General features: G+C 44.2%; 1 protein-coding gene across 1 annotated transcript in view; it reads right to left on the bottom strand.

Annotated features, from left to right (window-relative positions):
• cntnap5a (contactin associated protein family member 5a) overlaps positions 1 to 11,879 on the bottom strand; it is a gene marked incomplete in the record, with an annotated part of 168,784 nt that overhangs the window by 14,114 nt on the left and 142,791 nt on the right. The window contains 3 exon segments of the mRNA XM_025004623.2: positions 1,916 to 2,049; positions 6,702 to 6,923; positions 8,912 to 9,151. Of these exon segments, the coding sequence (XP_024860391.1) occupies positions 1,916 to 2,049; positions 6,702 to 6,923; positions 8,912 to 9,151 (596 nt within the window).

Raw genomic sequence — 11,879 nt, 5'->3', positions numbered from 1 at the left:
TAACTTTTGCAAAAAAAGAATAAATGTCTCCAAATTCACAGGACTTGTTGTCCATGATGAGAGGAATAAACACAGTTAAGGACTTGTTGGTAAATTATTTTTGTCCCATGTTTTAGAGGGGGAACCGATTATTTCAGACGGCAGCCACTATGGCTGGTGGACAATTTTTTTAATTTCCACCCCTGGATGGAACTAGAAATGGATCGAAGCTGAACGCGGCCCTGTGTGCAAGTGACCTCCTGTTAATCCTGTCCGATTTGTCACTCTCTATCCCCACCACCCTTTCAGTCCTTGATGCATTTGGTAGAATTTCTGAATATAAGCTTAAACTTGACAAAAGTTAGGTGTTTGCTTTAAACAGAAAGGCAAAACTATCTGCTCATTAATCTACCATTCAAGATATCCATTTTGGTTTTTGTCTATCCTGGAAAGTACATACATGGCTGACACAATTGTTAATCTTCATAAGATTTTTTTTTCTCTTTGTTTATACAAATGAAAACACAATTTTGAGAAATGCCGTAAATATTTCTGCAGCTGCTACAATTAATGCCTTCAAAACGAATACATTCCCACACTTCTTATATCTATTTCAATGTATTCCAGTCCTTCTCCTTTTAGCATTTGTCTGCAAAATCAATAGTTTGATTTTGGATTTTATTTAGACCAAGAAACCACCCAGGCTGCAGCATCATGTCTTACAGAGGCCCAGAGCTCTGGGTGGATGACACTAACCTCTTGTACTACTACTGGGCGACTAATATAAGTAAATCTGAATCATTGGGTTCAGTATGAGGAGAATGAATGGGTGGTTAATGGAAGTGAATTCTGCTCATCTGGTAGCACTGAAAACTTTACTGCACTCACCTCTTTATTCTTTTACGTTGAGTTACAATAAGAGTTTAATGGTAGCTGCCTGTCTTAAAATCTGGGTTCAATTTAGATACCATTTTGGCTGCAAACACAATCTGCTGGAGCAGAATTCATATTTTATTCTCCATCCCTATTTTATAACATGTTTTCTATATTGGCTAGGTTTGGTATAAAAACCTGGAGAGATTTTTACGTTGATTCACTCTTTCACAACCCTTTTACTTGTTAGGAAAAACTGGCAATGATGATGATTGTATTCCAAATGGATCACTGTTACATAACAAACCCACCATTTCTTTTCCCATTAAAAATTAGAGACCTAGCATTCCTTGAAGAAATGCATATCGGACACCAGCTTTTTTTACAAAGACCAGGGGTGTCAAACTCCAGGCCTCGTAAAGATTGTTTTGCGAAATCTCGCGCAGTATTGCGAGATCCTTGTTGGGGATGACTCTTTGAAGTTATAGCCATTTTGCTTTGACTGAGGTTGATTAGGTGATTTAGTCCCAAAAAAGTGAATGTGAAACTTTTTACTGTAGCCTGGTCGACACAATGAAGGAGGGCGAGAAGGAAACAGTGACTGAAGCCAAGACAGTTTTAAGGACTTGTGACCTGTTCAGGGTGGACCTCGCCTCTCGCACAATGACTGCTGGATATACGTACCAGCTGCCCCCGAGTCCGAATGAAAAAGTGGGTAAAGGAAATAAATGGATGGATGGATGGATGGATGGATGGATGGATGTGTCACCACCAGTCTTCTGTTGCTCATGGTTCAAAATTTTTAGGATCTGACCTATAGTTTTTATATAGAGGCTGGTTGAGGCTTACTTTTTAAGTCTGTTTCTGTCTGACTTTCCTTACCTTGGAAGTCCAACAGTGGCAGACACAGGTTTGTGGTTACCATGGAGACCATAACTCTTTACACTTCTTATACAGTTCATGCATCAAAATTTAGGCAGTTTCTCTGAGCTTAGATCATTACAAATCAAAGTCAGAACCCTCCCGAACGGCTTCAGCAAAGTACTGGTCGCTAACGGCTCACCTGCACGTAAAGGTTTTTGCCAACTCTGTGGATTCTGATGCGATGAAGACGTCCATCTGCCATGTTACTGAAGGCCGGACTGAACATGTCCGGACTCCTGTCTGTCTGAAGGTGATACCAAATCTGAAGACTTCCTGGTAGGGGGGAAAAACAGAAGAAAAACACATTAATACATCCCCATTTACAGCTGTTTTGGTTAAACCTTTAAAAATAACCTAATGCGCGCCCTCACGTGGTGTGTGTTAGGGATAGGGTTGGGCATCGAGTCTCGGGACAAACATTCCGATTCCCCCGGAATCCTTTAATTTTTTTAAATAAATAGAATAAATAGGAGCTCATTGGTGAAAAAAAAAAAAAAAATTAACCCCCCCCCCCCACACACACACACACACACACACACACACACACACACAACACAAAACGGCAGCAGGAGGAGTTTCTGGAGTGTGCTGCCTCTCCTTTCAGACTGTCAGACAGATTCCCACAACCCCCCCACCACCCCAACCCCGACTAAAACTTTGCGCCTCGCACGTACGAATAAACCACATCGGAGCGTCTTCGGTTAGTTTTCAGTCTACAAATATTTATCTCATAGCTCCTCACTTCAGAACAAGTCGATATGTGCTCAGTGGTTCTCTTTGTAACACACACACTCACACACACACACACCTACGCACGCACTGGGCTGGTTGTTGCCAGATCAAAGAGTCAGAAAGCTATGCATTGTCAAGTGGAGCTGGGTCAATATTACAATTCCCAGAGTGTAAGTGAAGGGCTTTGTGTTGTGATTCATTTCAGATACTGAGAGCGCTCCGGCAGATGAAGGTCACCGTGGATAAAGTGTCTACTTTTGCCCTTCGCAGCTTACACGGAGTCAAGGGACACGGGCGTTTCAGGCTTTGGCACACATACACACGGGGTGGATTAGGGAGTCTGGCTAAAAACCGCACAAAAAAAAAAAAAAAAAAGGTGCCACGCGCGTCACTCAATATCGCGCTCTCGAGTGTGCGCACGGCTTTAACGCTCCCGGGGCTGCCGACAGCCCTGCAGCGGGAGCCACAGATATGACGACACGCCTCCAAAAAGTTGGGCTCCTGTCACACTTTAGTCCGAGTTTTTGTTGTTTGTTTAAGCTACCGGAGCACCTTCGGCGTTCACGCGGTTCTCCTGTTCATGGATCTGTTTTATTTTCTTTTGCAATCAAACTGTTTCCGCAAAGTGGACGCTACTTCCTATCATTCACAAATTTAAAAAAAAGGCTAATTTTATTTCACTCCACAGAGGGCGAGAGTTTCACGTCTTGATACTTGGTGGGCCCGCACAGCCATTTCGAAACGGTAGTTTTGACAGACGATACATGTAGGAAGATCTACAAACAATTGAATATAAAATGAAGCACAACGTCTCATTGGCTGTTTAACAGGTGAGAATAAAAACCCCAACAGAGATAAGCTGAGGATTGTGGATTTCTGGTGCGTTCTGCTTTTATTTTCGTGCAGATCCTTGTTTTTTTTTCCCTCCGTGTACCAGAAGCCTCCATCATGCTGTTTCTCCCTGGTCGGTTTCAGAGTTTTAGTTCTCGGTCTTCCGTTCCCAGCTCTGTCAGGCAGTTAGCTTTTTGTGTGGCCGTAGTCCACCTCAGCTGTCAGCAACTTCATCTCCTCACCTGCTTCCACTTGCCAATTACTCTCCCAGCAGACAGAAGCTTCCTGTTTTCTGCTTTCCCTCTCGCTCTCTGTAAAGATCCTCGTTTGTAACTTCTGTGGTCAGACCCCGGCTTCTTGTCTCCTGCACTCAGTGTTTTCTTTTGTTTCTTTGTTGTTTTTATTTTTGGTTTCACCTATTAAATACATTTTTGGGGGGGATTTAAACCTGCCTGCCTGCACCCTTGGGTCCTCAACCAACCACAACATGACATTTCTCTTCAGTTCCTTCAAAAACCTTGTTCTCTTTGGAATTTGCTTCACCACCTGAGCTATTTTTGTCTTCTTATGCTTTTATCTGCTCCTCTGCTCAGTTTGGCTCGAGTTTCACTGATTTTGACACCGTTTTGCTACTTTTACCACTTTTTAAATCTGTTTTGCTTATTGTCAATTTTAACTTTTAGATAAGGTTCTGTTAACTTTAGCATCTGTTGCTCATTTTGGCTTGCCTTGTGCTAATACTAGTCACTCTTGCTACTTTTATCCCCTTCTTTCCCAAGGTTTAGCTATTGGTTAGCTAATATTAACCTTTAGACACTGTTTTGTTCATTTTAGCATCTGGTTTGCCAAATGTAATTTTGGCACGTGTTTTCCTAAATTTAGCATCCCTGTAGCTCATTTTGGCTAATTCTTTGCTATTACTTGCGACTCTTGCTACCTTTAGCAACTGTTTTCGAAAGTTTAACTAATATAAACCTTAATACACTTGTTTTGTTATTTATAGCATCTGGTTTGCTAATTTAGGCTAATCTTTTGTTTAATGTAACATTCGTTTTGCTAATTTTGGGTAATCTTTTGTTTAATCTAGCATCTGTTTTGCTATTCTTGGGTAATTGTTTGCTTAATTTAGCATCTATTGCTCATTTTGGCTAGCCTTGTGCTAATACTGGCCACTTTTGCTACTTTTAGCAACTGTTTTCCTAAGTTTAGCTATGGTTTTGCTATTTGGAACTTTTAGATACTGTTTAGCTAAATTTACCTTCTGTTGTGGATGTTTTTTTTAATTTTTTTAACTTTCACAAACTCCCTTTACTCCCACAGCTGTATTTTGTACATCCACAAATTCCACTTCTCGTTTTCCTCCCCCCAGAATGCAGAGCGCACACCGAAACATTTAGAGGTCTGTTAGATTGTAGCTTAAAATATTCTCCGCTAACCTGAAAGTGAGGGGTCTTTTTTACTTCTCCTACACAAAAGAACAACCATAAGCATTCACGTTCTTCTGCTGCTCGTGAGTCAGGAGTTTTTCAAATCTGACTCATCGTTTCCACACAGCGACTGCTGGTTCGAGGCTTATTTTTCAGTCCGCCGCTCTCGTTTGCCTCTCATTCACTGACACATAAAAGGTGTGTGGTTACCACGGCGACCGTAACAAGCCAGCGGCAGCGGCTTTACCATTTCTTTTGCTTCTTCTTTACACTTCTTATACAGCTCATATGTCAAAAACAGAGGCCTTTTTTTCCTCCGATTATTACAGAGTTCTGTTCTGTTCCGCGTCTGAACCTTTCCGCGTTTACTCAGAAGTCCTCCGCTTGCTTGTCTGTGCCGCCGCTGGTCGATGCGAAGACTGCGAGAAACCCAGTGACGGGAGAGATGCAGAGGAGGCGAAGCGCACAGGTCAAATCTTTTCATTTGCCTGTAAAAACAAAAAGTGGCGTGGGCGGCCGCAGCATTGTATTCCTGCTCGCAGCTGTGAGACTGACTGCCCGATCACCGTCCCCCCCCCGCCCCCCCCACACACACACACATCAGACTGCATGACTTTCTCTACGTATCTATTATAAGTTTCATACTAAGTTTGACAAGTTCATACATGCATTTTAACTCTGCTGTTGATTTATTTAAGCCGAATTCTATAAGGAATTAAAGCAAGCAACTGACTGAGTTAGAGTGATCTTTCGTTTTGTTTTTTTCTTAAGGTGAAAAGGCTGTAGTGGCCATCTTGGATTGGACTGACTCCAAAGGTTAATCTGAAAGCCTCACCGGAACCTGCCTGGAACCTTTTATGTTTAAAACATTTCGCCAACTAAACGAGTTAACTAAGCGAGCTTGGTGTGAGAGAACTTGCCTGACCTCAACCCGATAGAACCCCTTTGTGATGAATAAGAGCGGAGACTGCGAGCCAGGCCTTCTGTCCAACATCAGTCTGACCTCACAAACAGGCTTCCAAGAGAATGGTCCAAAATTCCCATAAACGCTCCTAAACTTATGGCACTCGATTTTATATGTATGTGAAGGGAGGCGAGCGAATACCTTTGGCAATATAGTGCATGTGGACTAATGCCTGCTAAACAACAAACAAACCAAACTACTTGTATTATCGGTGTCGTTCTGCTACAGAAATTCAAAAAAACCTATTGCAATAAATCTGGACAGGAGTACTTCTAAAACGACACTTTCCCGTTATTAAGAAAAATCAGGTTGTTGTCACTTTTGGTCAGAAAAGACAAGGAGCAACCACAGAAAGGCTTCCGTGGCTCATGAGTTATTTTGCTAACAAAGAGACGAAAACATAAAAATCATCCTTAACAGAATTTTCAACAAGACGAATCCAGAATAAAATGGGTTCAGGGTCATCGTCTCCTCTTCCTATCCAACTCCTGTGTATTTATAGGCATTTATTCGTTTCAGGAGGTGATTTATTCTTTCTTGTATTGATGAGCTTCACGCCGCCTAAAATCTGTGTGTGTGTGTGTGTCCTTGCCTTCGGCTGGTGTGGGTTAATCTGCCCGTGTGTTCACGGCGGTTCAGACAGATTAGGACTCCATCCTTCTGCTTTAAGTGGATTCTGCTTTCCTCCTCGCAATCTTTATCCGCCGCCGAGTGAACTCCCGCCCAAGTAAAAGTGGACAAATTCAGTCGGGGGGGGGAATCTCCCGAGCAATTATGCCAGATTATTTCACAACTGCAGTCTCAGTCTGAGAGCAAAAGGTTGTTTTTTACCCCCCCCCCCCACCAACCCTGGTAGTCTGGAACCAAAATGGTGTGCTTAAAGAAATAAAATTAAATGGTTTGGTTTGGTTCATCCAACGTGGACGCGCTTCTCTTCACGATCACGGATGCGGGCGAGGAGGCGTACGTACCGTTCCTGGCGAGGATGACGGCGATGTACTGCTGGCTGAAGGTGCTGATGGTCAGCAGCATGGCGGGCTTCTGCAACGTGACGAAGCTGAAGGCCACGTCCTCCCTGGCCCTGCTGTCGGCCGAGCTGCTGGAGGCGTGGGAGCTCCTGTTCTGCATCACCGAGAAGGGCTCCTGGAAGGTGTAGGTCACAGAGGACTCCCTGTCAAAGGACACCGACACCTCTGCAGGGACACACAGCAGGGGGACATTGCAGGCAGGTCTCACACGCTACACAACGTTATTAGCACGGAGATCAGAGAAATGATTGAAATTTAAAAAATAAAAATAAAAACATAACCGAACTCCTAGCTTCTTTGGAACCCTGACCAAGCTGGGGGTCTTTCCTCGGACGGGCAGCACTGTGAACTCAACAAATTCCACCACCTTCTTAAAAATAGCTAAAATTAGCGTCCGTCTCACCGAGCCCGCTCGTAGATGTACAGCCTTTCTTCCTTTTGTCTGTTTGAACTTGGATTATGTTCATTAAACAGGTAGTGTGTGTTTCTTCTTTCTTTTCTTTAATCTGAATTTCATTCGAACTTGACCAGGATGCCTTTAAAAAAAGAGATTTTGGATTCCCAACGGGACTCATTTGGTGTATTTTCCACCTGTACGCATTTCAAATCGTCGAAGAAACGTTTAATATCATACAAAGGGAAGCCGAGTAAAGACAAACTTCCCTTGTTGGGACCTGTCCGGGGTGTACATTAGCACCAGCACCCTGGAAAAGAAAATGGATGGATGGATTTCAATGATTCAGGGAACAAAGCGATCCAAACCAACCCGGCTCTTTGAGAAAAAGTCTAAACCCAACAACTGGAACCAAGTGTTGGTGATGAGTCTTTAACACGGCTGTGGAGGATTATTACTGCTGTGCTTCAGCTCATTGTTCTGCTGCAGAACCTGAAGGTCAGGAAGTGATGGCCGAATTAATCTTCTTCAGGATTTTGGGGACTGTTGACGACAACTCATTCAGGTCCAGAAGAAGCCCCAGACCATCACACTACCACCACTATGTTTGACTGTGGGTATGGTGTTTTGTTTTTTAAATGTATTAGTTTTACACCAGATGTAACGGGACGCACACCTCTCAAAAAGTTCAGTTTTCGTCCCGTCAGTCCGCAGGATAATCCAGATGTGTTTTTTTGGTAAATGTGAGTCTAGACTTTGTGTTGTTTTGGCTCAGCTTTGTTTTTGGCCTTGGAACTCTTCCATTCTTGCGGTTTGTCTCGTTCCTATTGTGAAATCATGAACTCTGGTCTTAACACTCCTGAAGCCCTCAAAAAACAGAAAGACGAATTGACCCAAAGGCCACAGGAGGGTTAACTGAGGCAGTGAGGCCTGCAGGACTTTAGATGTTCTTCAGGAACTCATCCGAGGATTACTTTCCGAAACTTTCATTTACCCTCCCGTGGCCTTGGGGGCAAAATGACCCAAAGTTACGAGGGCTTCAGGAGGGTTAAAATCCCTCCAGTTGTTCATGAGACACTTTGGTTCGATACAAAGACATGCACGCACACACAGACAAGGGGAAAAAACCTAATCATCCAACATGACGTCTTTGCAGTAGGTAATTGAAAACAGTCCAGGTTCCATTCGTCCAACTTATTAACCATCGTAATCCTGCTCAGGATTCAAACTCCACACAGGACCTTCTTCCTGCGAGGCAACAGCTCCGACCACTGAGCCACTGTGTCCTTACGTCCTAAAGAAGACATCGTAACCTCAACCCAACAAAGCGTTGAAGATCTTTTATACGGGTTCAGCTCATAGAGCACCACAGGTCTAACGTGATGAGCACTGCAGCTGCAGCCAGGAGGTCTATTTTTTTTTTTTTCCCCGCAGTGTGTGTTCGCTTTATTTATTTCTTACTCGGTTCGTGTTCCCGTTTGTCGAGCACTGCTCCTCTCCTGTCCACGCAGGCTGGAGATGCCCGCATCCAGCCGGAGCTAATTTGTTCTAATGCATTTTAAGTGTTCCCACATCCCGCGGTTCCGGACAAGTATTAATTGTCCCTCGCCCCGCTCGCGTTCCTATTGGCTCCCGGTAATGGAACAGCCCTGACAATGATGGATTCACAGTTTGCCGTAATAAACATTAATTGATTCAAAGGATTACACGGCGCCGCCGCCGCTGCTGCTTACGGACGCGGCGAGCAGCTCGGCCTCACCTTGGTTGCAGGTGGTCCCCCCATAGGCGGACTGCGAGCAGTCGCAGATGTAGCCGTTGCTCTTCTCCACGCAGCGGCCCCGGTTGTGGCAGAGGCTGCTGGAGCCGCTGCAGTAGCCGGGGCAGCCGGAGCTCACGCCCGGCGTCATCTTGGCCCGCTCCTCCAGGTCGAAGTTCACGCCGTTGACGGCGAGGGATCTGATGCAGCCCAGGAAACCTCTCTGCTGGGACGCCGTTCCTCCTTTGGCAAACACCACAAGGAAAACAGTCAAATGCATCTTTGATTTTTTTACAATTAATGGTCTAGCATTCTTTAAAAGGATCGCCTCCTCTCATGCTAGAGTTTTAAAATAAAGCTATGTTTTTTTTTCCCCCCTATGCGACAAATCCAATTTTTCCATGTCCGACCAATGTCTTTTCTGAATGTTGGACTGAATCGGATGCATATCTAATCTTTTTCAAAGCGCAGTGTGAACGCTCATGTCGCATTTCAGCCGACCTTTCCGTCGGATGTAAGGACTGCGGCCCCTCAGGTCAAAGTCCCACCACTCCTGGCTCAGACATGAGGCAGCAGCCACAGGTTGGGTTGGGTTGACCCCAAAAAGGGAAACGGCTGTAACCGTGCGACCAACAAGTTGCTGTCTGAGAGTGTCTGCTCGATGGTTCCTGAGAAGTTTTGCAAACAGACAGACAGTTAATCCCAAGTTTCGAAGCAAAGCCGTTCTTGCCCTTTCGCCTTCCGTGACTCATTTTGAAAATCCCCGCTCCGTGCGTCCAGACCAACTGTTGAGTCACTTCAGCAGCTTGCAAACCGCTTTCAGACTAAGTACGCAGGTTTCAGCGGACCCAGGAAAAGCAAACATTGTGATAGTCGGGATTTTTTTTTTTTTTTTTTTACCTCCCAGAGGTGTGAAACTGATGACTTTGGATGGGGGAATAAATCATACGGTTGTGCTGGTAATTTATTTGCGAGAGAGAAGAAAGAAATAAAAAAAAAAAAAAACAACAACAATGAGCCTTAGGGTATAATCTCCTTTCAGAATCCCTTAAGGCTGATAAATGATGCTTGTTAAACCCTGCACTGCTTCAGATGAACAGAAGCTCTGTCGATAAGCGCCGCGTGCGTTCATTCTGAGCTCCATCGTTCGAAATCACCTTGCTTCAGCTGAAACTTTTGGGACTGGCGCCGACGCAGCGCGGGCGCCGTTTTCCGTGCCGTTCAACTGGACAGTGTTTGCCACTTTATTTTGGCTTTGAAGAACCTTTAGAACATATTTAGTAACATCGGTGTCCGTAACTCACAGCAACAGGGGCTTTAATTCTCTTAAAGTACAAATCTTATTCCGAAAAGGTTGGGTAAAATGTAGGAATTTTCGTAAAGCCACGATTGTTTCTTTGTTTTAAGACGCGCCAAATATTTGCTGGTCTGGACTGCAGGCAGGTCAGTTCAACACCTGAACCATGCTGCTGGAACGGATGCAGTTTAGCATTTATCTTGCTGAAATATGCAAGGCGTTCCCTGAAAAAGACGTTGTCTAAATCAGCGGTCCCTAACCTTTTTAGCTCTACGGGCCGGTTCATTATTAGACAGTATTTTCCTTTAAAGGTGTGGCGGATGAATACAACAAAATAAAATGATACAACCGGTATGAAAACGGGGGTATTATTAAAATACAATAAACGTAAATCCAACGTGCTCTCACAACTTTGTTAGCTGCGTCCTGGTGTTGCGTTATCAACATGAATAACAGCCTCTCCTCTCCCTAATGTTCTCTGTGTTTAAACATGCCCAAAATAAGATGCACCACAAATATAAAGTGCACAAATAAAATAACGCTGAATCAGTGGGAGCTCTGTGCCTGTTTCTCAGTAACCAGACGGTCCCATCCAGGGCTTTCAGAGACGTTTGTTTTTTACTCATTTTGCTGCTTGTGGGTTCGTTTTTAGCGGTAACGTATCACGTGACCTAGATAAGCGTTCTGACACGCATCAAGAGGGAGTCAGAGATGGATGTAGTGGAGAGAATCCGTTCAGTTTTTCAAAATAAATGTCATTCAGACTCCAAAAATAAAAATAAAAATAAAAAAAGGAAATACTGTGAGTTAATTATTCTTTCTATGCGACCCGGTACCAAATGACCCACAGACTGGTACCGGTCTGTGGCCCAGGCCCGGGCTTTGGGGACCTCTGGTCTAGATGGAAGCACACGTCTCGTTCTAAAACCTGTATATGCGCTCCCTTGATGGTGTCTTACCAAACCAAGCAGCTCATGCCACAGAGGCACCAATGCACCCCCATACCATCAGAGAGGCAGGCTTTTTGAAGTTAGCACTGCTAACAGGCCAGATGGACTCTTTCTTTGGTACAGAGGACATGGTATCTCAAGGCGGCAGTGGCTCAGGAGGTAGGGGTTTGTCCTGTAACCGAAGGGTTGCCGGTTCGAGCCCCTGCTCCGTTCGTCTTAGCTGTTGTGTCATTGGGCAAGACATTTCACCTGCCTTGCCTACTGGTGGTGGTCAGAGGGCTCATGGCAACCCAGGGCAGCTGTGGCTACAATGAAGCTCACCACCATCAGTGGATGAATGTGTGTATGACTGATTGTAGTGTGAAGCGCTTTGGGGTCCTTGGACTAGACAAAGCGCTATTCAAGTGCAGGCCATTTACCATTTCTGCTTTCAGAACCACACTAAAAACCTTTGAATTGGATTTATTGTTAGTTTCAACCAATCATAGCAACCGTTTCATTGAATACCTTGTGTTGTTTTTACATTCTGCCATGTGCTCTCATGCATTAACTTTACAATTTCGCTTCATTCATCGATTGTATTGCTTTCATGTTTTCCACAGTATTTATTCTTTTGTTTTCCATGTCTTATTTCAGATTTTATAGTCTTTCCTAATTAAAATGTTTTGCATTGTTAAACACGTCGCGTCACCTCCATCTGAAAAGTGCTAATAAAGAAAGCTGA

This window comes from Kryptolebias marmoratus, linkage group LG6, assembly GCF_001649575.2.
Source record: "Kryptolebias marmoratus isolate JLee-2015 linkage group LG6, ASM164957v2, whole genome shotgun sequence".
NCBI classification, from domain to species: domain Eukaryota; kingdom Metazoa; phylum Chordata; class Actinopteri; order Cyprinodontiformes; family Rivulidae; genus Kryptolebias; species Kryptolebias marmoratus.
Note: the sequence above shows the minus strand (reverse complement) of the source record. Positions and strands in the feature narration are given on the sequence as shown.